This window comes from Podarcis bocagei (assembly GCF_964188305.1).
Source record: "Podarcis bocagei genome assembly, chromosome: 1".
Taxonomy (NCBI): domain Eukaryota; kingdom Metazoa; phylum Chordata; class Lepidosauria; order Squamata; family Lacertidae; genus Podarcis; species Podarcis bocagei.
In genome coordinates, this window is record NC_138125.1 from 85,155,140 (window position 1) to 85,182,193 (window position 27,054).

Sequence of the window (27,054 nt, forward strand, 5' to 3'; positions counted from 1 at the left end):
CCCCGCCCTCCCCCGAAGGCCAACACTTCTTGCGCGGGTCGCCCGCTGCGCGCCCTCTCCGACCCTCCAGGCGCGCAACACGCTTGTTTCTCCGGGGCGGGCGGGACAAGCCACCCCGCGGCCGCCGCTGGCAAGAGCCGCCAGCGCGGCGTGGCGCGTAATCTTCGCCGAGGTGGAGGGCAGGGCCAGGAGGAGATCCCCCCCTTCCAGCTCTCCACCCCTCCCGAGCGCAGCGCCGGCAACACCTCGCCAAGGAAGAGCAGGCGCGACTCCATTGCCGCCCGCCGGAGATCCGGCGCCCAGTGTGAGTGCCTCGACGGGCGAGAAAGGGGCGCGGGGTGGCGGAAAAGGGGCGCGGGGCGGCGAGTGGCCCGGGCGGGGCTCGCCCTGAAAGCCTCCTTTGTGGACTGCGCTCCGGTCTCCAAGCCGCTCGCCTGCCAGGCAGGGCTCTCCTTTCCACGTGGCAGCCGCTTCCTCTAGCCTGGGCTGGGAAAAACAAATAACTTCGGCCATGTGTTGATTTTGCCAGCCATAGATATTTTGGGTGTGCGGGAGGAGGGGGAAGCAGGGCCGGCCCGGGCCTGGCCGAAAGCTGGAAGAAAGAGGGGAGGGGGGGGAGAAGCGAAGGGATCGCTTCAAGGGGGGATCGAGTCGCTGGAAAGTGCTGGGAGGGGGTCGTACTGAAACCAATGATCTCCCCCCTCACCTTCCTGATAGCTTCCAAAATGGGGTGGCTCCTTCTACATGGAGATAAGGATATTCTGATCGCTCCCCCTCCACCTCCCCCATTTCCAAGTCGACGGGCGTCCTGGAAGGGAATAAAGAGGCAGAATCTCCGGAGGGCACAGGGTACTCCTAGGGTATCTTCGGGCCCCCAATAGAATATTTGAAGGGTCTGGGACCCCCCAAATTTATGAGCATTGGCATTCAAATGGTGTTTGAGCACCGCATCTTGGGATCGATTATGCGAGGCGGGGTTTACAGACCCCCCAATTTTTTATTCAAGTTGGCCCCCCCATACCGGAGGACTTTGCGGGGTTCATAAATGGGGGTAGGCGAGGTCACCGAGGAAATGGGACAGTCCCTGCAGTGCTTGAAACATATGTGGGTTTGCTTAGGATCATCTCCTTCCTACCTGTTGCGATGCCCCACTTTGCCCCTTTCCTTGTGGGTGGAGGGGCGACGGGGAGCATGGTTTGGCTTCAGTGGGGCAGTGGCGGCGTGGGGGGGGGGCGGGCGGGCGGGTCGGCCAGGGCGCTGTGGGGAACTTAAGAACCCCCTTCCCCCAATCCGAGCACTGCCCTTTAGCAACAACTGAATGCCCTCTACTTAAATCCTAACAGATGTTCTCCCCTCTGCTCTTCTTCACACCTCCGGAGACTCCACAGTTTCCTGGAGCAACTTTTTCCTCCTTTTTTGCCGTTAGGGCGCTCAGTCTGATGTTCTTCCCCGGAAATCGCATCTTCCTGGAAACTGCTGCCTTTTGTTCTCCCCCAAACTTCAGCCCCTGGCACATGGGAACTTGCAGCTTTTCTTGTGCTGCTTGTTCCCCCCGCCGCCCCCCCCTAATGCAGATAGGACAGGCTCTCAGCTACAGAGAGGGACCCATTCCCAAGGGGGCTCCGCTAGACTGCTTGGTGTATATTGGGCAGAAAGCCCAGTTGTGTTCCCCCCACAATAGTCATAATAACTGACAATCTGCTGGTGTGCAGTGCTGCCCAAATGCACTAGCCTGCCTCTTCTCAGACTCTCAGATCCCTGTGATGTCTGGAGAAGATGAAAACATTTCCATCCCAGGGCCAATTCTGGGTTGATGATGCCCAGCTAGAACCTGCCCCTCTCAAAAAACCCCGATACGTTCCACAGATTTCCCACCAGAATCTTCAACCCTTCCGTAGGGGAGAATGGGGTCCATTGGACATCTTGCCCTCCTCTTCCTAATGGTCTTTCTTAAGGCCAAGTCACATTATTCCTTCTGTCTTGGTGGTGGAGAGTTTCTCATGCCCCCTCCCACCTTACCACTATCAGAGCCAAGAAATAGTTGTTTGAAGGTTTGTGCAGACATCTGAAGCAGCCACTTTGGGGCATGGCAAACCCATTCGCCGTGTACATGCTGTCATCCAGCTAGTGTGAGCGAGAGAGTGATACATGCATTGTGTTGATGCATCCTTGTTTTTAATGCACGTGGATGTCTGACAGATTGGTGCCTGCCAGGCCAACATTTTAAATTGCAAGTTCCTTGGTGCAGTGACTTGTCTTTCCTCTCCCCTTTTGCTTATGTTGAAGTGTCGTGCACACAGATGATACTTTCAAATATGTGTGTGTGTGTATGCCTAAATATAGACTTCTAGAGAAGGTCGCTTCCAGGGTTTGAAATGAATGATGCAACTTTGTTTCGATGTTCTTACGTCTCACTATTTGTTTTTATTGTAACCTTGCGATGGTCAAATAACTTGTGGAACTTCTTTCCCCCTTCTGAAGTTTTTTCAGCTAGAGTGGCTTTGTGCAAAGGAGGACAGCAGCAGAACTTTGGCGGGACACACAGTGTTCAGAAAAGCTGAATCTATTGAAATCCCCTCTTCTGTTAGACATCTAGGAGCTTTGCCTTCCTTTGCAATTTGATCACCTTACCTTAAGGGGTGTGTGGAGCACAGGAAAGCAGGGAAACTTAGATGGGCAGCAGGAGATACAGGCACAGTAAACCTTGGGGAACTGTGAAGAGTCCAATAGCCTATTTCTCTCTCCAATGTTTATTTCAGCTCCCATCTTAGTTAATAAACACTGGTGCCCAGATGTCTTCCAGGTTTTCCTTTGCCTCCATAAGAAGAGAAGCTTGCTTTCTTGTAAAACGAAATTTCAGAATCTCTAGGGTGGATTCAGCTGAGTTGTTGCACTTGCAGGAACAACCGCAAGAACAAGTCACACTAGGGCAATGGGGCTGGCTCCCTCTGCAATGGGGCTCTGGGTGGTCTGGAGAAGAGGGGAAGATCATTCTGCCTGGCAAGCAGAAAGGCTTGTGCTAACAGAACAATTGCCTCCCCACAACTTTGAATTGAACAATAACATGCAACCCTATAGCAGATCAGCATATTTCACAGCGATTTTTCTCTAACGCTGCTGGAAGAGACACGGGAAAAATATTTATTTATGTATTCTTTAGTTCTATAATTCATACCCTTTCCTTCTATAACAGGATGTACTCAGAGGAAATAAGAGAATAAAGACATTGAAACGTACTTCCAGTCAAATGGCTCAGCCTTCTCACCTGTCTTTGTAAGCCAATTGTCTGAGGAAAAATTATGGGGCAGGAATAGAAATATTCCACCCTTGGAATTCATTTCTCTTTAGGGCAGGAGTGGGGAATCTTTTCCTGACCAAGGGCCTGGAGTGGTTGGGGCCAGATCGCACAGGAGGTGATGCCAGACACGTACATAATCACATATCCTTAATGCACAAATGCACACATACATTGCTCCTCTGTTCCCTCTCTTTGGCTGACGTGTGCAGGTCAGCTGAGGAGCCGGGGGTGATGTTTTCCTCTCCTAATATGCACACACACAGCCACTTGTAAGCAGACAGTCACACACATACAACACACTTCATACACACACAGACCCCTTCTTTTTCCTGCTCAGCTCCCCTCTTCCTCAGCTGATCTGTGAGGAGTTTGTGTGCATGTGTTTGTGGAGTTATTTTTATTATGAAACTAATGCGCACAGTGACAGACACCAACTTGGATGGCTTTAAAAGTAAGTTAAGTAGGTTCATGAATGACAACCCTACCCATGCCTACCATTCATGGTTCTATGTTCTCTTGCCACTGTCTGGGGCCTATGCCTCTGAGCACCTGCCAGTTGCTAGGAAGGGCACTGTATGAAGAGAATGCTTAACAAAATGGCCCTTGGGCTTGACTCAGTAGGGCTTTTCTGACGTCCTTAGCAACATCATGGTGCTGGGATGGGGATGAATCCTAAAGTTTAGAGTTTACCTACACTCACCTGGAATGTTCAGAATGTCTCAAAAAGACCACCTGTCCTCACCTCCTTGTCTCCTCTCATTTCTGTTGAATGGGACACCTTTTCAAAAAAAAAAAAATCCCACCATGTTCCCTGTGTTCGACAGCATATTGCCGTAACGGCAGCTTCCTTCAAGCACTTCAAGAAGCAGCTGCTTTCTGGCATTGTTTCCCAAAGGCAACATCTGTGTTTACGGCTCCTCTTTCTTTTGCTTCCATGCGAAATCTTGTGGTGGCCACATTTCCTTGGTCTTCTTTCTTCTTTTGGATCTATCAACACCCCGCCTCCGTCCCCCTGATGTTGCTTGTTTACAAATGCTGCTGGGTTGAGTGTCTTTTCTGAATTCCATTGCCAAGCTGTTTGCTTCCCTTTCTACCTTGCCACAGGAAGCGTTAAGTCTTCTGGGAGCTCCGCTGTATCTGTCGAGCTTCAGAAGCCTCAGCCCCAAATGCTCAGAAGCAAAAGGCTGCCTTCAGGACTCGGGAGCCCAGCATAACACTTGGAGCCCTTACAAGTAAGGATAAGGTTCTGCAGTTGGGCAATTTGGCTGGGGCACTTGTAGTTAAGTCTCATGAGGGAGTCATGTTTTCAAGCTTTCATTTGCAGCTCCTAACATTTGAGCTTTCTTCTCGCTCATAGAACATTTTGCCTGCATTTTACAGCAGCGCTTTATGGCAGGACAACGTTAGTATCTCCCCATTGTTTTAGATGGGGACTAAGATATAGCAAGTTGCTTATGGCTGCTTTGGGAGTTCATGGCAGAGGGGAGGTCTTAGTCACACTCACATCATACATCTAAAGTACATGGCTTTCCCCCAAAGAATCCTGGGATCTGTAGCTTACTCCTCATAGAGCCCAGCATCCTTAACGAATGACAGTAGTTGGGATCCTTTGGGAAAAGCCATGCATTTTAAATATATGGTGTTGTCATCCTGAAATAGAGGCCTCCTTGGTTCACAGCTAAAATATCACACAGATGTTCAAACTATGCCCAGTTCACATGTGTAGCTGGATTGCTGCCTATCCCTGATGTAAATATAATTAATTTAATATCTGCATGGAACCCATGAGCATCTATACACATGCTGCTGTTTGCAGACATCCAACTGAACATGTGGAAGTCCTCTCCTTATGGGTTTTAATTCTGTGTAGAACAACTACACAAGCCACCATGCTATTTTGTTTGCCCTGTCCCTCGTGTTCTGGATGGCTATATGTAAATCTTTTCCATTTCACATTTCTTCCTTTCTAAAAAGGGAGGGGGATTTCTCTCTTTCCCCAGGGAATTCTGGGAATTGTTGCTCTCGGAGGGGGTTTCCTAAGAACTCTCAGCACCCTTAATAAACCGCATTCCCCAGGAATTTAAGGGGGAAGCCATGACTGTGGTATGATACTGCTTTAAATGTAGAGCATATATAGGCTCTTAGAGCAGTCAGTGCTCTGCAGCAGAGAGTGGCTGGCAGATCTACTATGTGCCCTAGCAGGGAGGGTGGGCTTGCAACTTTCTTTGCAGTTCTTGCCCCTCTGAATGGCTGCTGTTGCCAGGCTGTCCTTCCCTCACATGAAGAGCCACAATGCAGCTGGTGATGCAGCTGACTCATCTGTGGGAGAGCTGGGAGAGCAGCCATTGGTCCTCTGGCTGATGGCTGGGCCAGGAAATGCACTTGTGACTTGGTGGGAATTGCATGCTCTCCCTCTCCTGTGCCTTACCCCTTCCTTATCTTAACCCTGCTAGCTGTCCCCATCCACTTTAATAATATTAATAATATTAATAATATTAATAATAATGCAGAATGGCTACCCCCACTGTGTAGTATTAACATGCAGACAGGATGTTGCATCAGGATTACTGCTAATATAGTGTGGAGAATAGAATATTTTGTTTTCCTCATGTTTGGATTTTCCAGTCCCTTCCTTTCTCCCTTTCTGAATCAGGACACAGCAGCTGTTGTTCTGCTTTGCGCCTGTTTACTTTCCTGCGTCAAGATACATCCCTGGTCATAGTTGTCAGTGGGGTGGCAAACTGCACACTACTCCCCCATCTCTGCTTTGCTTCAGCGATGGCTGTTTTCCATGCCTCTGATAAGACTGCCGGGTGCGAGGAGTGACATCCACCTTCCTTTTCTTTTCAGCCTGGTCTCCAAGTCCGAGGGAAGATGGCGCCAAGCCTGCAGCAGGCGTACCAGCGGCGCTGGTGGATGGCCTGCACTGCAGTGGTGGAAAACCTCTTCTTCTCTGCCGTTCTGCTGGGCTGGGGCTCCTTGCTCATCATGCTCAAGCACGAAGGGTTCTACTCCCATATATGCCTAGGTGAGACAGGGGAAATCCCAGGGCGCTGCTTGCACATTTATGGTGAGGGAGAGAGTGGGGTAAGGCAGATGAAGAACGTGGTAGGGGCTGGGCAGGGCGAATTTCAGAAAAGATCCTGAGCAGAACCCTTGACCGATGGTTTCCAAAAAGCTCTGCAGAACCCCTTCCCCACACTCTGCTCTTTTGAGATCCCTAATCAATACAAGGCTGTTTCTAACCAGGTCAGACTTCTTCTGGCCGTGGGTCTTGGTTGGAGCAGAGTTTCTATGAACTAGCCTGATAGAGAATGTTGTACTGTGTGCAGTAGAAACGCTGGTGTGGATAAGAGACCAAACAAAAGGACACATCCGCTTCAGCCTTGGTAGGGCTGGCATTCAACTGCCTCTGGTTCTACCCTGACCTTTTGACACTGCACATAATTTTCTTTTATTACTATTTTTTGTAAATTGTAATTTTTTTGTAAACTAGTTTTCAATTACTAAAATCCAATATAAATCACATTTTATCAATACCAAATTGCAATTCAAATTCAAATATCATTATAATTATTAAATTAAAAAGCCAATTGTACATTTTGTGTGACCCGCTGAGCGTGCTAGATTTCAAGGTAAAATAATTTTATTTCATCCTGCTTCCGATAAATCTTATTTAATCCAATTACATTCAGTCTTGATCTTAATCCCTTATCAACAGCTACAGAGTTTTTGACTTCCATTTGTATTAACACACCTAATGAATTTTGTTTCTGCAAAAGGAGTTCTGTATCCTTGCACACAATTTTCTTGATTGTAATCTGTTTCTGATACTGTATTTTTATATCATAAGCCACCCCGGGACCTCTTGGAAAAAGGTGGGTAAGAAATCAAATATGTACTGCCACTACCACTACTACAGGGATACCTAATTCATGTGTCTTCTCCACCCCACCCCACTCCCCGCATCAAGCATGTGGGGTTTGTGTGACTGACTGAAAGTCAAAGCAAAGTTGCATGTTAGACTTATCACATGGAGGCTGTTTGAGAGCTTCTAGACAATGCCATACTACTGATGCCATCATAGCACACAAAGTAGGACACCACATACATCCACATCATACTTTTTAATCCATATTTATTTAACCTATAACCTGTTCCTCTCAAAGGCGCCCAGGATGTCAGACACGGGAATGGTAATTTTTAAAAAATATATTATTATTATTATTATTATTATTATTATTATTATTATTATTATTATTATTATTATTATGAACAATGAAAAACTGTTAAGAAACATTCTAAAAACAGTGAAAATCTTTCACAACCTGTGATCTCTGGGTTGCTGGGGACAGTATCTCCCTGCCATCAAATACCAGGGTAAACAAGAATGTTCTTAAATTCCTCCTGAAAGTCAGACACACGCCTCACTAGGGAGGGTTCTCTGCCAATGGCGAACCACCTCTGTAAAGGCCTTGTCATGGGTCCCCCCAAACTTGGCAGCCCTCTGGAGTTTCCCCACACTGAGGTCAAGTGGGTAGGGCTGGTGGGAGACATTTCACACCTTGTGGAAGCACAATATGGCAACTGCGGCTACCCATTAGGGCAGTAGTAGGCAGAAGCAATCACACAGAGGCTGTTTCAAACATTCTCCACATGATAAACATAGCCTATGGGCCTGTCTTGAAGTGAGAGTGCCTGGTTCCCTCCTACAGGCCTCAGGACAAGACACTTGTTCCCCTCCCAGGATGCTAATTTGCAAGCCACAGATGGCCATCTTATCTTACTATGGGGCAAAACTTTAGAAACACCTGCTCCCATTATAAATCGAAGTGATACCCCCCCTTCTCCAAGCCCTTGCCCCAGGGAACCACTTTCCCCTCACACTGATGCTTCCTGTGATTGCATATCTCAGGTAGATTCCTTCCCTTGACCACAGTGTAAACGAGGCAACCATTCTATAGCTTTACAGGTCCAAGACTGCACTGATGCTGGATCCCCAACCTTATTCCACCTCAGGCTCTGTTGCTCAACCTGCTGTGGAGCAACACAGATTCTGCATTTCCTCCAGCACATCAGGGAGGGGGAAAGGTGAGAAATGGGACCTCAGGGGTAGAGAGCAGCCTGCTTGCCCTAGGACACCGTGGGTGTGAAAGCGAGAGATAAGTCAGAGATAAGTCTCTGACCCAAGCTGCCCCTTTCTCTTCCTAGGTGCGAATGACACCAATGGCTCAGCTGCGACTACCTCCTCTCACCCTTGGCCCAGCTGCGTGGAGCAGGAGGAGATGCTCAACCTGGGCTTCACCATCGGCTCCTTTTTACTGAGCGCGGCCACTTTGCCTCTGGGGATCCTCATGGACCGGCTTGGCCCCAGGCCACTGCGCCTGGTCGGCAGGTATGGATCAGAGACGAGAAGAAGGAATGGGGAACCTTTCTTCAACTGAAGGGCCTTTGTCCACCAACAGCATACAAATCAATATGGCTAACCTGATCCAAAACACCCACCCACCTCACTCACACACGAAAACAAAGATCACCGCAAACAATCACACCCTAGGCCAACCCCAACCTCTCTCACCACCAAAGGAACACAAGTGAACAACACAAGCACGCTGACACCAAACTCTACATACATTAAGCATAATAGAAACACCGCTACCCGACCCCACCCCTATCCATCTCCCCTCCCTCCACCCCTTTCTTTTTTTTCTTCTCCCCCTAATGCCTCAACAAATGAAACGGATTTGTAAAAATGTTACATGGGGGGAAAAAATACGAGGCATTACGCTTACACTGTAAAACAAGAAAACCCTTAATAAAATATTTTTTTTAAAAAAACCAAACTGAAGGGCCTTTCTGGACAATGATCTGAGGGCCACTTTCCAGGTGTGGGTGGGGCCAGTGACAAAAGTGGGCGGAGACAGTAATGTACATTTTACCTTTGTATGGTAGGCGAGTTTCTAGACATGCCCCTTTCTCTTCTCTATCTGGTCAAGCAAGAGGCATTAGCAGAGTTCAAGGACACATTCCAGCCAGGAAAAAGCACTTGGTGGTGAAGCAAGCCCAGGGAGGGCTGTGGCCTAGGGAAAATTTTGAAGACCAGATAGAGAGACCTAGAAGGCCAGATTTGGCCCCTGGGCCTGAAGTTCCCCACCCCTGGTCTAGGGACAGTGACAAATTTGCCCTGAGAGTGCTGGCAAGTGGGTTCTTGTTTCAAAGGGGTCTGGAATAGTAATAGTAATAGTAATTTATTTATACCCAGCCACTCTGGGAGGCTCCCAATAGAATAATAATAATAATAGCGATCCAACATTACAAACTTCCCTAAACAGGGCTGCCTTCAGATATCTTCTAAAAGTCAGATAGTTGTTTATTTCCTTGACATCTGATGGGAGGGCATTCCACAGGACGGATGCCGCCACCGAGAAGGCCCTCTGCCTGGTTCCCTGGAATGGCAAGGCGGGGTCCACTGGATAGGCTGCGGAGAAACTGAGAATGGGTTGTAGTTTGGGGGGATGACTTCCTGACATGGTTGTGGGGCATCTCATTGAAGGCATGACTTAGCTTTGCATTGTTCTCATACGTCTGTCTTAATTTCTCTACAGTGCCAGCTTTGCTGTTTCCTGTGCTCTCATGGCCCTGGCAGCCTACAAACCACCAGGTAAGACTGGCCATGTGACACTTTACTTTCAGTAGCAGTGTGGAGAATTCCCCCACCCTCCCTCCCTCCCACCAGCAAGGAGGATGGTTCTGCAGCATCACCCCTCTTGACCAACTCCCATAGTCCACCCTCCCCCTCCTGTTGTGCCTCCACAGTAGGCAGCATGTGGGCGTGAGCAATGGGGCTTGCAAAGGAGAGTTGCTGCAGAAGCCATGGCTGGATCCCTCTTTCTGGCTGCAGAAACCTAAAGACGTTGGGATGGTTTTTTAGGTTGCAGTCTGCTGCACCCCCTTCCCTTAGCAAACTCACTTGGTGCTCTCAAGCCCTATGGACTATGTCACTCCACTATTTTTAATGCCCCCATTCTTTGCAGCACCCCACTATCTCCTTTGTGCTCACCCCACATTTCTGTTCTCTTCCCACTAGTTCTTTCCCCGCTGATTTTCCTTGGCCTTTCCCTGAATGGCTTTGGTGGGATCTGCCTGACCTTCACCTCCTTAACTGTAAGTATGGGGGAAACCGACATATTGGCCCTTTCACTGCATAAGGAGATGGGTGGCGATAGTAGGAGATAACCGGAACAATATTCTTCAGCCATATTCATTCCAAGGACGTTGGAGAGCTTCCCACGTGGTCTGAATTCAAGATGAGTTTTAAGTCGGGGGTGGGGGACCTGTAGTCCCCTGGGTGTTGCTGGGCTCCATCAGCCCCACCCAGCAGGACCAATGGACAGGAATGATGGGAGCTGTAGTTGAGCGATCTCTGAAAGGTCACAGATTCCTCACCCCTCCTTTAGGGTCTGTCTTGTACTGGTCGCCTCTCTCCCATTTTCACAGTAGCTGAGAGGGGTGGGTAACAGTGCCAGAACTGTACAGCACCCCCCTCCTTCCCTGTCCTCCTTCAATAATACCGCCCCAAAAGCCAGATCTCATAAAACCTGCAGCGAAAAATAAATTGCGCAGAATGACGTTGCAAATACATACAGTTTACAGTTTAAATATGTTTTTATTGAAAGATTTTCCATAGCCAACAAAAGTACATTCAGTGTCACTGTTTTTAAATGGTAGAATCCTTCATACAGGTCAGTTGCAGTCAGTTTGAGCCCTTTTTTTGTAGACAATGTGGGTTGAGGGAGAAAGAGAGGTGGGGAGAGAGAGGAGAGGAGAGGAGAGGAGAGGAGAGGAGAGGAGAGGAGAGAGAGAGAGAGAGAGAGAGAGAGAGAGAGAGAGAGAGAGAGAGAGAGAAATAAGGGGAAGGTGAGGGACACATTAAACTTCCATTCTTTACATAGTATATGAGTGGAGCTTTTTTGTCACCATCTTGGGGATAGGCAGTATGCAAACACATATGCACATTTATTGATCTGTATGATTTGGTTTAGGCTGGGATTTAGCTTCATCTATTGAAGAACACTTTTTTTGCTTTTTTTTAAAAAAAGCACCGTCCTCATTGAACTCAGACAAACCCCTTCCTCAACTTGATGCCCTCCAAATATTGCTGGGCAACAATTCCCATCATCCCTGATCACTGGCCATGCTGGCTGGGGCTGATGGTAATTGCAGTCCAACAACATCCAGAGGGTGGCAGGTTGGGGAAACTGCAGATGATAATGGCGTAATTCCCCTGCCAGGGAGATCAGTGAGGGCAGGGCTTCTGTCTCTTTAACCCTGGTGGAGAAGTGCAGCTTTAGGCACCTGTGGCTTTCCAAGCAGGGTGTGGCATGCAAAAGTTGAACCTGCCAAAGGCTCCCTCTTTTGTACGGCTATTAAGCATACAGAAGCCCTGTCCTTGTTTATAATTGGTTGTCCCAGGCGGTAGCTGCTACTTGTTTCCCAAGGAACAGGGTAACCAGCAGCAAGAAACGGGGACGCACACAATGATTGGCTCAGAGGCAAGGCGTGGCAGGGGCAGGGCACTGCACAGGACTGGCAGGGTGCCTATCTATACTTTGCAACAAGTATTGCTGCAGTCCTGTGTCAAGGCTGAGTATGTGGCTGCAGGAGTACTTAAGAGAGGGCAGAACCGGCCTCCTTGTCATTTGCATTTCTCACTGAGCTGCTTTGCATCGCTTAGGAGTTATGTTTTTCTTCTTTGATAGCACGCAAGACCATTTTGATTTCTTTCATAATTTCCAATAACTTGAGGTAAGAACCTGGGTAACTGAAGTGCTGGGCGCCTCTCTCATTTCAAACACAGCTGTATACTTGCTCATATCTGAGCTAAGGCATCATCTTTTATTCTGAGCTAAATATACTGCGTTCTGTGTATAAACACCTACTGGGAACCTCAGCCCCGCTCCTGCAGTTGAGGCTGCGAGGAACCCAGAAGGTGTGATTTTTACATGGGGACATCCTATATCCACTCTCAACCATCAGTTTACATCTGTGTCCACAGTCTGCTCTGTGAACACCACAGACCCCACACTTCATGACACTGCCATGGTGCCAAAAACTAGACCAGATGCACGAATCCTCATGATATCTAAGAGGAGATACCAGAGATCTGCTGCTGCTGTTCTTTGTCGAGTTTCTGAGATCTGCATGTAAAAGCCATGATCATCCATGAAATCATAGAATGGAAATTTGGAGGTTAGCCTCTTTTGCTTAGAACTTTAAATTTTATATTAGTATTTATTTGTCAAATTTGTATACTGCCCTGTATCCAAAGATCTGAATGACAGATGAGACTCCTAAGAGCATAAGAAGAGTCTTCTGGATCAGGCCAATGGCCCATCTTGTCCAGCATCCTGTTCTCAAATCTTGTTGCCTGGATTTGAGCCCAAGAATCTTCTCCCCTCCTGTGGTTTCCAGCAACTGGTATTCTGAAACTTTTCTACCTCCAAATGGAGGCAGAGCAGAGCCGTCAGGGCTAATAGCCATTGAAAGTCATAGAATCATAGAATCATAGAGTTGGAAGAGACCACAAGGGCCATTGAGTCCAACCCCTGCCAAGCAGGAAACACCATCAGAGCACTCCTGACATATGGTTGTCAAGCCTCTGCTTAAAGACCTCCAAAGTAGGAGACTCCACCACACTCCTTGGCAGCAAATTCCACTGTCGAACAGCTCTTACTGTCAGGAAGTTCTTCCTAATGTTTAGGTGGAATCTTCTTTCTTGTAGTTTGGATCCATTGCTCCGTGTCCGCTTCTCTGGAGCAGCAGAAAACAACCTTTCTCCCTCCTCTATGTGACATCCTTTTATATATTTGAACATGGCTATCATATCACCCCTTAACCTCCTCTTCTCCAGGCTAAACATGCCCAGCTCCCTTAGCCGTTCCTCATAAGGCATCGTTTCCAGGCCTTTGACCATTTTGGTTACCCTCCTCTGGACACGTTCCAGTTTGTCAGTGTCCTTCTTGAATTGTGGTGCCCAGAACTGGACACAGTACTCCAGGTGTGGTCTGACCAGAGCAGAATACAGTGGCACTATTACTTCCCTTGATCTAGATGCTATACTCCTATTGATGCAGCCCAGAATTGCATTGGCTTTTTTAGCTGCCGCGTCACACTGTTGGCTCATGTCAAGTTTGTGGTCAACCAAGACTCCTAGATCCTTTTCACATGTACTGTTCTCAAGCCAGGTGTCACCCATCTTGTATTTGTGCCTCTCATTTTTTTTGCCCAAGTGCAATACTTTACATTTCTCCCTGTTAAAATTCATTTTGTTTGTTTTTGCCCAGTTCTCTAATCTGTCAAGGTCGTTTTGAAGTGTGATCCTGTCCTCTGGGGTGTTAGCCACCCCTCCCAGTTTGGTGTCATCTGCAAATTTGATCAGGATGCCCTTGAGTCCATCATCCAAGTCGTTGATAAAGATGTTAAATAAGACCGGGCCCAAGACAGAACCCTGTGGCACCCCACTAGTCACTCTTCTCCAGGATGAAGAGGAACCATTGATGAGCACCCTTTGGGTTCGGTCAGTCAGCCAGTTCGGTCAGTCAGCCAGTCAGCCAAGTCCTCTTGCCTTTGTATAGTAAGCTATGTTCCAGCTATGCACAAGTCAGGGGTTGCTCTGCACACACACAAACACATCTCCCCAACCCCCATTCAGGCCACTGAGATGCATGCGCATTGTTCAAGGACATGTTCCAGCCAAGCAAAAGAACTCAAGGGCGTGAAGAGAAGGACCAATGACAAGTTTGGCCTGGGAAGAGTCCCAGGGGTCAGATACAGAAGTTTCATCCGGCCCCTGGGCCTGAGGGAGACTCATGTGTCTGAGCATTTTCCCATGGAATTAAATCTTTGTACACAGAAGACAAATGACTCACATCGTCTTCACCCTCCTCTTTGTGTGGAGGACCATTAAGTCATGCCAGCGTCCACCTGCATTTTGAGGTTGTACTGTCCAGAAACAGTCTTTTTTCTTCCTTCGCTGTATTTAAAAACAAGTGGGGAAAGCAAAGCTTGGCTGCTGTATGGGTGGGTTTGTGCAGGGAAGGACACCTACGCAGGATAAAAGCACGAAGAAATAAGTAGTCTCCCTTTGAGACCATAATTAAATGCCCAGGTGTTTGTTTTCTACTAAATCTCTCCGTCCCGCTAGCTCTCTCACATGCCTTGTTTCTCTGCGCTGTGGTATAATTTGCGTGATTTATGATGGAAGTATTGGCAACAAGTTAATTTGAGAAAAATCCGCCCTCGTAAAGCTCAGCAATTAAAGTGATGCAAATCTGTGCGGTGGAACTCAGCCCTGCAGGTTGAGACATCTCTCTGCTCTGCATGCGTGTCTTCTTTCCAAGCGCAGAGAGTGTTCGTGTAAAATGTGAAGCCCCTTTTACTGGTTGCAAGAACATGCGCGTGTGCATGTGCAAGTCCACAACTTGTCTATTTTGGCATAGGGCGTGTGTATTTCATTGTGTAATCCGTCTCCTGTTCAGGTATTGGGAGGGACATGCGTGCCTTCTCATTCCTGTTGTGTAAGATTCCAGGGAGTGCAAAGTTTTGAGGACAGAGCTCTGTGGTGACATGACCTGGGAGAGGTGACCAAAGACACCCTGTGCCTTTTAGAGCCATGTCAAAGAGGGCATGTTGTAGGCATCTCATCATCTGGGACTGAGAATTTACTGGAATTCCTTCTTATTATACTCTTTTTTAAAGGCACATTAACCCTTTCCTCCTGTGCTACAGTCACCCTAGCACAAGGTTTCCCAAACTTGAGTCTCCAGCTGTTTTGGGACTACAACTCCCATCATCCCTAGCTAGGAGGGCCAGTAGTTGGGGGATGATGGGAGTTTTAGTCCAAAAACAGCTAGAGACCCAAGTCTGGGAAACCCTGTCTAGAAAAACCCATGTTGCAAGGTCCATGTCATGGGTGGTGATCATGGTAGGAAGAGTGGCAATCGTCTCCCACAGTTTGTTTGTCCCTGTTGTGCCAAACCAATCTGTGCTGGCAGAAAGAAAGGGAATATGATATTGAGGACGGGTGGGGGGGGGAGATATCTTACCTGGTGCTTACCTCATTCCCTTTGTGGTGGTGTTTGTGTACATGCTCTGATTATTTCCAGTTCTTCCCAGAACACATAAGGAATGGTGCTTGCCTCACTATTAGATCACAGTGCCTTTTTGTGCCTTCTTGTACCCACAGGGTACATATACATAAGCCAGGAAAGGGTGGTATCTGGCCAATCAGAAGGCTGGGTCGAGTGCCCCACCCGCTTCCCCCTTGCCTTTGGCAAGGGCATATGTTGAAGAGCTGGAGTGTGGCAGAGTCTCCCTGTGCGCCACTGTTTACCCAAGCAAAGTGCTTGGTTGGCAGCACGCCACAACCCCGGGGCTGTTGCAAAGGAAAAACAGGTGGATAACTAGAAGGTTCTCCCTCCAAGTATAAGCATATTTTCTTGGGAGTGGAGTACAAATAGCTCAGTGGATGTAAATGTTTGGCACTCGGAAGGTCCCAGGTCCAGCCTCTGACATCTCCAGTTGAAATGGTTCTAGTCATAGGGCTGGGAATTTTATCCCTGCCTGAGATATTGAATGGTCTTTGGTGGGTCAACGGCCTGGTAGAATAAAGCGACACCATATGTTCAGTTATCTCTCTCTGATGCTGGTGTAGCTTACATCTTACTAAGGACTCTGAGGGCCACAGCTGTTCTATACCCAACCTTGCGTTTTTAAGATGCTGCAATCAATCTAGAAATTGGAGTTTCCCTTCCGGAACAGTAAACTAAATGGAAGCCAGGTTATTATTTCTCTTGCTCCCCACTGACTTATACACATTCCTACCTGGAGGTTTCTTAACTCTTCACAACACCTGAACTCCCTTCCTGGTAAGCAGGTGGCTTTTTTTGGTGTCTCTGAGATACCCAATAGTTTTACCAGCCTCTGCTCCAGTACCTTAAACAGCAGCTTGATTTGCAGAGATTAGAGGACAATAGTGTTTATCTGTTCTGCTCTTGGAAATTAGCCACATCTTTCTCTGCTTTGTTTTACTGTGGATTAGTAAATCTGGGCTAATGACTATCACTTCCTAGTTCTTCACTTGCAACAAACCACATGTATCAGATCTTCTGCATACCATTCATTTTCTTTCATGAATTCACCATCCATTTTATTTGTGTGCCGCTTTTCCACACACACACACAAATCATGCTCAAAGTGGCTTACAACAAAGAAACGCATGCATTTCAAACAAACATGATAAAAACAATATCATAGTAACATAGCAAAACAACATAGCAACAATTTCAAAACAAAAGCAGTTTCATAATAACATGGCAAATAGCAAATATAATAACATACCAAAAAACCACATTCCAAAACTGTAAATATAGCATTCCTTGAAGAACATGCAGCATCCAATAGCAAAATTGACAAGGGAGCTTCACATTTCCCCCTTCGTCCTAGAACACCCCTCCCAAGATGAATTGAAAGAGCGAACAAAACCCCATTTTTTACATTATGTGGACTGTACTTGGTTAAAGCTGCAACACTTACCTGGGATTAAGCCCCCTTGAACTCTGTGAGAAATACTTCTAAGTAGGAATATGTAAGTTGGGCTATAACACATGTTGGATAATTAAGCTGTGATACATTTATGTAGAATGTGCCTCATCTGTAGTAAATGAAATCTCAGAATGAGAGATGCAATGAGAATTTGGAAAATAAACAAGATTCCAGCCATTTGGTCCCTGGAGTGTGATAATCCTCCAGCACAGCCTTTGGAGCTTCCATGGTGTTCTGTGAAGTTCTTGAATAAGGCAGAAGGATTCTAGCAGCCCTACAGAAGAAGCCCTTGAATTGGAGTGGAAGCAGGACATTTCTGCTAATTGTTTTCTCCTTTTGTTTCTCCTTAGCTGCCCAACATGTTTGGACACCTGCGGTCCACCTTCCTGGCCCTCATGATTGGCTCGTATGCTTCCTCTGCTGTTACATTTCCTGGGTTCAAGGTATGTAGCAAACCTGAATCACCCCAGCTGCCTAGGGTGGAGTGTCCCACTATTACTTAGGGCTTGAGGCAGCTCCCAGATCTATGCCTGTGCACTTCTCTCCTGGCTGACAGAGCCTTACAGTTGATTCAGAGATAATATTTCCTCCATTAGACCTGTTAGGGGTATTGAAGGGAGGCATAAGGCGAGGCAGGGTAGAATCCAGGAGGCATTGGTTGAGTTCATACATAACACTAAACCCTGGCTTGCTTTTGCAATGGTTTGTTCAACAATCCACAGGGTGTCTCTCACATGAGCAAACAAACCATGGCTTTCTTCTCTGATACTTGGTTCCCCCCCCCCAGCTGCTCTTGCCCTGTGCCTCTGTAGCTTGGCAAGTGTCTAGGGTGGGGGTGGCCAAACAAACCATGGTTAAACAAAGGCTGTTGGGTTCAGACAGAACGCCACACTTAGTTAAAGCAAGCCATGGTTTCTAAACCAACAACAAACCATGGTTAGTGCTAGACTGGGTTTGATGCTCAAAGAAAGGACACTTTGGCTAAAACCAATCGTGGCTTAGTGTAGGGCAGCCAACGTGGTCCCTCTAGATATTGCAGGCTGCAGCTCCAATTTTCTGTGACTATCAGCCATGCTGGTTGGGGCTGATGGGAACTCTGTGTTCTCCAGGTGTTCTGGACTACCTGTTGGCTTCCCCCTTGATTCTACTTTGGGAGACTGCCCAAGCCCACCTGAGGCTTCCTCTGCCGCCCTCTCTCTTCTCCCACCCCTTCATTTCTGTCTCCTGTCCCGTTGCTGTTAGCTGATCTACGACAGCGGAGTTTCCTTCATCACCATTATGCGCGTCTGGTCAGGCCTGGCTTGCCTCATCTTCCTCAACTGCGTGATCAACTGGCCCCGTGAATCCTTCCCGGCTCCCGAAGAAGTCAACTACATGTAAGCAGCAGCCGGTTCAGCCTTAACGGAGGAAGGTTGCTCCTGTTCCCGTCACCTGGGGCAGGTTGTCCCATGGACAGAGAGAGCTGCTTTCTGTGAGGGAGTGGGGAGGTGGCTATCCCAAGAGCAGCAGCACTTTGGGTACGCTGAGTGGCCTTCTCTGTTTGGGCAAACTGGGCAGCTGGGTCTGGCAACCCTTTCTGATTTCCTAGGAAATGAGCACTGTGGGAAATTTAAAGGGTGGCTAAAACCAGCTGTCTGGTGCTGCTTGGAGTGCCAAGCCAGGAAAAAAACAACCAAAACAGGCAGGACAGCAGCAGCAGCAGTGGGCCTTGCCAGTCATGGCACATGGCCAAAGACGCCAGGTGCTGCTGCTGACCCCTGACCCCGAGGCACTTCTACCACATATGCCTGTTTCCACTCTAAGCAGTCCACAATATCTGAGACTCAGTTTTATCGCCCCCCTTCAGCCCAACGCAGCTCAAATTTGGACTTGGGCCCATTGGGCTCTCTCACTACTCCAGAGGTGGGCAGGCATTAGGCTTGTGGGATCCACTTCATTTTCCACTAGAGCTGTGGGCAGTGCATCCCATTTTGCCGCTTGAGGTGAAACCGGAAATGCCGCCTTTGCCTCTGCTGCTGGTGTAGAACTGGTACTGGCATTGGCAACAATTTCCCGTGAGACAAGATGGCGTCTATCATAGCACAACGCTGAATTTCTCCCATAGGCTTTGCCCAATGTGGGGGGACAGCAAGCATGTAACGCTCCCTCCATGTCCTTGAGATAGGAAGAAGATCAAACTGAGCAGCTTAGCGCTCGACCACAAGGTGACGGGCGACCGGTTCTATGTGCACATGATGGCCGTGGGGCAGCGGCTGAGCCAGAGAGCGCCACATCTCGATGGCCTCTATCCATCTGTGGAGGACCTGCACCGAAAGCCCGTGAAATCCTCTGATCGTGAGTGCCCCCTCATGACATCACCACAGCTCCCCAAGAAGGAAGGAAATCCCGGCTCCCCCGGCTTGTCAAACAAAGCCTGCGGTTTGGTTCGGCGCCCGTCTAGTGTTCCATAGCTTGCACACAAACACACACAGATCTCTTGCAGGTCAAGGGGCTTCCTCGAGGCTTCCTGAGGGATGGGAAGTGTTATAGATTTATTCCTGCAAGGCCTTGGGCCTCTTGCGTCAGGCTCTGTTCCTGGCAGTGGCTGCAAGAGCTGGGAACAGGCCCTGGCATCTGGTTCCATCTATCGGCAGGAGCAAGCCATTGCCGTTTCCTTTTGACATCTGTCTTGCTCTTGTGAGGAAAAACAACTTCTAGGGAGTGGCTGGGCTTTCTCTGCCTGCATAATGTGAAGGAATTAAACTTGAGGAGGAGGTTACTCTAGTTCATAGCGGAAAACAGGGCTGAAGGCCATTCCTGAGTCCATCCTTTTTTTAAAATAAAAAAACCCTTTCCTGTATTCAGGCATGATACACTAAGTACACACTGTCCCCTTAAAGAGTCTCACCTCCCATCCCATAAGCCAGATGAATCACCTGCTGCAGGCTGGAGTTAAGAGTCCTGCCGGGGAGATGTATATAGCCTTGTAAATAATCCAATGGAAGTTGCCAGCAACTGTGTTGAGCCTGAATTCAAAAGGTAAAGGTTTTACCAAAAAAGCCACCCCCTTCTTGTTCTCTAACAAGGCATAATATACAAACCTGAGTCTCAGAAGTGCTTCCATCTCTACTAAAGCTCACCTTTTTCCAGAGCTGAAATGATAGTGAAGCTAGTGCTCTTCCATGAGAGCTGGAGACTAATCTTTCCCATCATCTTTTTTGGTGTTTGCCACCTGCAGGGCTGTTCAGATGAAACATCCTATGCCTTCAACGATGATGGACAGGGAGCAGGAATGCCCTGTTAGCCCAGCCAGTGTGCTCCATGTTGGTGCATGAGGATGGGCAGCAAGTGGAAAATCCCACACCCCCATATACTTCAAGCAGGTGGCTCTGTGGTCTAAACCACCGAGCCTCCTGGGCTTGCCGATCGAAAGGTCGGAGGTTCGAATCCCCACAATGGGGTGGACTCCCATAGTTCTGTCTCAGCTCCTGCCAACCTAGCAGTTCAAAAGCATACCAGTGCAAGTAGATAAATAGGTTGGAAGGCAGGAAGGTAAAAGGCCTTTCCGTGTGCTCTGGTTTCCGTCACGGTGTTCCGTTGCACCGGAAGTGGTTTAGTCATGCTGGCCTCATGACCCAGAAAACTGTCTGTGGACAAACACTGGCTCCCTCAACCTGAAGCAAGATGAGCGCCACACCACATAGTCGCCTTTGACTGGACTTAACCGTCCAGGGGTTATTTACCTTTTTAACTTTACCTTAAGTGAACACAAAATTTTGCTCTGCTTTGTCCATCTGCACAGCCTTATTAGGTCCGTCTGGCTGCTGTGCCACATCAACCCTCTAAATTAGGAAGGGGAACCTACAAATGATTGGCCCCACAGGCCCCAGCCCAGCATAGCCAGTGGCAGGGCTTGTTGGTGTTGCAGTCCAGGGAAACTTGAAGTTTTCTCCATTCCTGATCTGTATTCCGTGCTCTGTTTGGCTCCAGGTGCCACCCCCTTCCGCCGCAGCGTCTGCTCCCCCATCTTTCTGTGGAGTCTCTTCACCATGGGCATGACCCAGCTGCGTGTCATCTTCTACATGGCTGCCATGAACAAGATGCTGGAGTTCCAAGTGACAGGTGGCCAGGACCCTGGTGAGGACTGATAGGGGAAAGATTTCCCAGCTGCCAAAGGACACCTGGAAGCAAAGGAGAAAAAGATGGGAGCTGGGGGAGAATAAACAACATAGGAGACTGGGAGAAGTATTGCTTGCAGGGTGACCTACATAATAATTGTGTAGAGTTTCCAGGGGAGTGAATCTGGGTCTGTTGGGACACGGTCCTGGTCCAATTACTGTGATGCAGTCTTGTTCTTTCCTTCCTCTTTTCTTGGGCATTCCAGTTCCAGAAGAGTTGGTGGATGAAGCTGAGGAAACAGGTAGGAACCCTCATGTGAGATGAGCCTAGTGCAGACCTCTCCATGTATGTATGCGGTAAACAAGCCCTCTGTTCATCGCTCTGCCTGCCCAGGCTTTGAGTTGGTTGGGAACTTCCATTTCCTAGGAAACAAAGCCTAGACAAGGGATCCCAAGTATCCTTTTAAAATCTCAAAGCCGCCTCCCTGCAACCATAAAATGGTTCTCAGCCTGCTTTGGAAAATTTAATAAGTCCAAGTAGCAATTTTTCACAGTGGCAAGTTATGAGTGCTGATGGAGCAGAACTGGCCCATCTTGACTGATAACCAGAGCTGCCTCTGCAGCTGCTGTTATTAATAAATGAATTACCTTTTACACATGTCTCAAAGCAACTTACAAACAAACCATAAGAACAGCTAAAAATAATTTTGAAAATGGTACGAAACAACAACTGGAGCAATACAAAATGAACACCTAAGGCAAGAAACCTTTTCTTCTAGCCGGAAAAGCTTGTCAGAGCAAAAATGTCTTCAGTTGTTTCTGGAAAGTACAGATAGTGCTGTATCTCCACAGGGATGCTGTTCCACAAAACAAGGGATAGCCACACTGAAAGCCCTGCTCTGAGTTACTTTACTATGGGGCAAGCTTCTGATATTTTGGCACTAAGGAGATATTCTCTGGCTGAAGGCACTGCCCTTCTGGGTATATAAGGGATAAGACAGTTTCTCAAGTAACCTGGTGCTCAGCTGTATACAAAATGGAGAGACTGGAAATGGGGAAAAGTAAGTTTTATACTGGGTTTCTGGTCCTTTGTCCAACATAGCAGGTGATGTTAGGAGCTGTAGGAGCTGTTGAGTGGTAGTTTATTGGTTTACAATTTTGTTTTGTTCTTTTTATCTTTTGATTGTTAGCTGCTTAGGGTGGGCTCTTTGCCCCAAAAAGTGGCCTAGAAACAGTTTTAAATAAAAAAAGCTTACCTGGGGAAAGTGAGGGCCAGACTGGATTAGCTGAGAGAAATAGAATGGGAAGCAGGGACAAAGAGGAAAGGATGAAATGTGGAGTGGTGAATTCATGCTGTGTGGACAGCCTAGACCAGAGCATTTCCCCATGGCAATTGGTAAATACTTCCCACACCATCTGCACAGGGTGCAAAGGATTATTATTTCTCCTGTGTTTGTTCCACCCTGCCTCCAGCGAGTTTGGAGTGGTGCAGAGTGGTTCAGAGTAGGGCCTCTCAGATGGCAATCTAACCACTGCTGGTTAGCTTCAGGTGAAGAAGTCTTTCGGACTGTTCTCTCATTCCTACCCCCTTTCTTTTTGCTGGGCAGTTGGCTTCTACTCCTCCATCTTTGGTGTCATGCAGTTACTGTGCCTTCTCACCTGTCCCTTCATTGGCTACGTGATGGACTGGCGCATGAAGGACTGTGTGGATGCACCAGGGAATGTCAACAGCGCTGGATCGGCAAGGTGAGAGTCACAATTCTCCTAATTTCAAAAGCAGAATCGGTACGAAGACCAAACCTGAATGCTCTCGGTGTGAGGATGTTGATGCAGTCACAGGGGGCTGACCATTCTCTTTTTTTCTCCTTAGGACCGAGACAAAAGGAAAGCCAACCAAAGTTCGCTACTGTAAAATCCAGAAGCTCACCAATGCTATTCGTGCCTTTGTCATCACCAACCTACTGCTGGTGGGATTTGGTACCACTTGCCTGATCAACAATCTCCCTCTCCAGGTAACTTCTGCCCCACTTCTCATTTCACCCATGATGCCCCTTGGCATATGGCCTCCCCCTGACCCTGCCCTTCATCGAATCAGCCCAGTGTGGCCTCCTTCATTTTGTTTCTTTCTCCACAGTATGTGACCTTCATCTTTCACACCATGGTGCGTGGTTTTTTCCATTCTGCCTGTGGAGGTCTCTATGCCGCTGTGTGAGTTATGCCACTGTGTGGAGCGCCCTTTGCCCTCCCAGCTTCAGAGTGGGACCAAGATTATGGTCAGCACCAGCTTCCCCCCAACCTGGTGCCTTGCCCTCCTGATGTAGTTGAACTCCCATCAGCCCCAGCTGGCATGGTCAGGAGAGAGGAGAACTTGCATTGTGCTTCTTACGCTACACCAGGGATATGGAAATCTCAGGCCAAAGAAGGCCTCTTATCAAACTCTTTCAAATGTGGATACACCCTGATTTGGGTCTAGTTTTCGTTCCCCCTCCCAAAGCTATGTGGCTAGAGCACAAGGCATGGGGAGAGTTCCACAGGAGGTGGAGGAAGCAGGAGAGACAGCCAAGTGTGCTCCTTTCCCCTTCCTAGTAGCAGTTTCCGTTTTGGAGCTGCAAAGCAAGACCATACAGGTGGGAGAGAGGGAGGGCCCTGTGTGTGTTTGCATTCTGGTAGGGTTGTCTGCCACTCCAAAATCTCATGCTGTGACACCTGCGTGAAGAGCAGCTCTGCTCTCTGGCTCTACTCATTGGCTGACAGGCAAAGAGAGCTGGAAGGGAGGAGGAGGAGGAGATGCCCTATCGGCTGGCTTTCCCCTTTTCTTTATCTCTAGTTATCTTTTTTCTAAAGGCAGCATATCTTCCCTAACAGTTAACAGTTTGAGGAGGGGGAAAGGAGCAGCAATAAAGAGGCAGTTTATATTTGCGTTTCTGTTGCCGAACCTTAAAGCGGTTCCTGCTTTTCAGTAAAAGCTGTTGTTCATGTCACTACTAACTTTGTCCATTCACACATTCTTTTCCTCTTCCTGTTCATAGATAGACATCTTTATGTGTTTCACATGTCCTGGCTCGGCCTCTGCCAATCTGGTGCCATCCAGATGTTTTGTACCGCAATACTTTTGGGGGGATTTAAAACCCAAAGCAATCTGGAGGGAACCTCCAGATTGGCAAAGGCTGCTTTAAAATATGGATAGATTTTTATATCTTTTGAGCAGCTGATCCACTTCCCAGTTATCTGGGAGGTGTGTGCAATGGGTCTTGGGAGTGGGGGAGGGTTGTTACCAGCTTCTGCGGCATTTTGAGACTCACCCTCTGTATGCAATTTCTGGTTGCCAGGTATCCGTCCAATCACTTTGGCACATTGACCGGTCTACAGTCCTTGATCAGTGCTGTATTTGCTCTCCTCCAACAGCCACTCTTCATGGCTATGGTGGGACCACTACACGGTGATCCCTTTTGGGTGAGTTATGGCTTCTTGGGATGAAGACTGAGGTTGCTTTTTAAGAGGGATCGCAGTGAACTTTTCACTTGCAGTGTGGATCCGGTCAGGGCCAGATTTAGGTTTGATGAGGCCCTAAGCTACCGAAGGTATTGGGGCCCTTTATATGTCCAGCTGTCCTTTCTCAACAACAAATTGTCACTGTTTTTTGTGTTGAATATATGCTATATGGTAATTTATGGAGCTAATAGGTGTCTAAAGCCATTTGCACATAACAAATAGGAGCCTACACAACACAAAACACTGTTGCTGTATGTAGTTTTTTTTATCTTATATATTGGAAATGTACATTCAGTCTCCACCCCCATTGTTCAGCCCGGACACTGAGGTCCAGGTCCGAGGGCTTTCTGGCGGTTCCCTCACTGTGAGAAGTGAAGTTACAGGGAACCAGGCAGAGGGCCTTCTCGGTGGTGGTGCCCACCCTGTGGAATGCCCTCCCATCAGATGTCAAGGAAATAAACAACAAGTTTTTAATGTTTGATCGCATTATTATTATTATTATTATTATTATTATTATTATTATTATTATTATTATTTTGTTGTGAGCTGCCCAGAGTGGGAAGGGTATAAATAATAAATTATTATTATTATTATTATTATTATTATTATTATTATTATTATTATTATTATTATTACATGTGGAAGCAGCAGGATGCATCCTTCTAATTCATTAAAGGGAGGATATTAAAAGTTTCTGTTCACTTGACTTCCTTTTCTGAGTTGGGACTTTACAGTGAAGACAGTATCCCACTTTAAGGGCAGGCCAGGAGGTGGAGGCAGCATTTTCTCTGCCCCTCATCAGCATTTAGCATAAGTGTACATCACTGGGTCTGCACTCCCGTTCCTGATTCTCCTTTCCCTTCTCCCCAGGTGAACCTTCCCCTCCTCATCTTCTCTTTTGTGGGCTTCCTGCTTCCCAGCTACCTCTACTTCTACCGCCGCAGGCTCCTCCAGGAACAGGCAGCCAAAGAAGGGATTCCAGATCAGGCGAACGGTGCCCAGATGAAACTCCAGGACAATGCAGCCACCAATGGCTTGTTGAGCAAGGATGCCACCACTGTATAAGCCAGGGACAAGGGAAGGTGGGGAGCTGGTGGGTGACAGAGAACAGAATGTGGAATCCGAGTGCTGAGCAGATGGAGTGAGACGCTATTAGAGAGGGGAGGGGGAAATACTGTGACAATTTTATATTTGGGAACTATGAAAATAACCGAGGTGCTTTTAAATCTCAACAAATGCCTATCTATATTTATGTCTATATTTTATATATATCTATATACAGAAAGAGAACTCTATTTTTTTTTGCAGAGTATTTTAAACGGCCCTAAAACTTTTTAAATAGATGCTAGGGCAGTGAGCATTAGAGGACTAGAATAGTTTCGAGAAAGGTCTCTCTCTTGCTGACAGGTGCCAGGTCATGGTGTCTATGTCTAGTTCACACCACTTAGCCAGCACTTTCCAATCATAGTCTCAACGTTCTGAGGCTGTGCTGCCAAATTACCCTTTTCGGTTCCCTCCTCTCTGCCATGGTGGTTATTGCAGATGCAATCAAGGGATGAATGAAGCCAGCCTTCCCCAGCTTGGCGCCCCCCCCCCGATGTTTTGGATTTCAATCCTAATTGACCTCATTTGTGGATCTGGAGGGCGTTAAACTGAGGAAGGCTGAGTTAACGCACACAGATATCTGTCCAATTTTAATGCTCTTTTCTCTCTCAACTGACTCTCATGAGTCAAAGATGTTTCCTCAGCTTCCTTGTATTCTGGCAGCTGCTGTTGGGGATTCAATATTGGGGCATCATTTTACAGCTGACACTGCAAGTCCCTCTCTCCAATCTCCTAATCCCACACCAAGCTTTATGAAAACAAGCTTATCTTGTCCTGAGACTAAACTCCACTGGCCTCTTGAATGCTATGTGTCTCTCTACAGGTTTGGACCTTCTCTTCACAGCAGTTATGACAAGATGTGCAAATTACAGAACTGGTTCTGGATTACTCTGGGGAGGATGTTAATGTAACAGGATTTGTAATAGAGGAGAACAAGAATGTAATTTTTAATGACTTTCAGCTGAATTATATCCTAGCAAGAGCAACTGTAGCAGTGCTTTCTAGAGGCTGGATTTCAGGTATTATACCAGGTATATTGCCAGACCCCAACAAAAAGACTTATTTATTTATATTTAAATTTCTAGTGTTGCCTTTCTACCAAAAATTGTCCTCAACGTGGCTTACAGCAAGACAATCAATCAACAATAAAACGAAACCGGTTTTGGTTCAATTTTATTACTAGCAGTAGTTAAGCTTCTTACAAATCACTCAAAGCAAGATACAGTAAAATACGCCATACAATATGTGAAACACAAAGTAATTTAAAGCACAACACGAGGTAATCAAATCATAAAAGCAATACCTCCATCCCTTAACATAAGTCTGAACCACCACAGACCGCCGCCAGAGGAAAATAGAGAGCGAGAAAGTGTGCATGCTCCAAACTGTTGGAAAGGAAAAAAATAAATAATGCTAAAATTCCTAGGAGGAGAAAAGCTGCTTTGGCAGACAAGCCTCTCC

The 27,054-nt window shown here is 47.4% G+C and overlaps 1 protein-coding gene and 1 long non-coding RNA gene across 2 annotated transcripts; one reads left to right on the top strand and one right to left on the bottom strand.

Annotated features, from left to right (window-relative positions):
* Window positions 1–145: 145 nt before the first annotated feature.
* On the top strand, window positions 146–26,769 carry SLC43A1 (solute carrier family 43 member 1). Its single transcript, XM_081213850.1, has 16 exons — window positions 146–304; window positions 4,403–4,530; window positions 6,149–6,326; window positions 8,510–8,693; window positions 9,904–9,959; window positions 10,386–10,462; window positions 17,251–17,343; window positions 18,143–18,276; window positions 19,065–19,234; window positions 20,870–21,016; window positions 21,264–21,299; window positions 22,605–22,743; window positions 22,868–23,009; window positions 23,132–23,205; window positions 24,327–24,450; window positions 25,360–26,769. The coding sequence occupies exons 3-16, from the start codon at window positions 6,173–6,175 to the stop codon at window positions 25,552–25,554; spliced, it is 1,725 nt and encodes a 574-aa protein (XP_081069976.1). The 5' UTR covers window positions 146–304; window positions 4,403–4,530; window positions 6,149–6,172; the 3' UTR covers window positions 25,555–26,769.
* On the bottom strand, window positions 10,476–17,244 carry LOC308597765. Its single transcript, XR_014013129.1, has 3 exons — window positions 15,403–17,244; window positions 14,227–14,401; window positions 10,476–11,063 (listed from the first exon to the last, which is right to left on the bottom strand). It is a non-coding gene; the product is annotated as an uncharacterized lncRNA (long non-coding RNA).
* Window positions 26,770–27,054: the final 285 nt, after the last annotated feature.

What these genes read in the sequence shown, in the direction of transcription:
- SLC43A1 (XM_081213850.1), top strand. Translation starts at nt 6,173, where the DNA reads ATGGCGCCAAGCCTGCAGCAGGCGTACCAGCGGCGCTGGTGGATGGCC. An exon ending in GGATGAAGCTGAGGAAACAG is followed by an intron (nt 21,300 to 22,604) that starts GTAGGAACCCTC and finishes TTTGCTGGGCAG; the next exon opens with TTGGCTTCTACTCCTCCATC. An exon ending in TCAACAATCTCCCTCTCCAG is followed by an intron (nt 23,010 to 23,131) that starts GTAACTTCTGCC and finishes CTTTCTCCACAG; the next exon opens with TATGTGACCTTCATCTTTCA.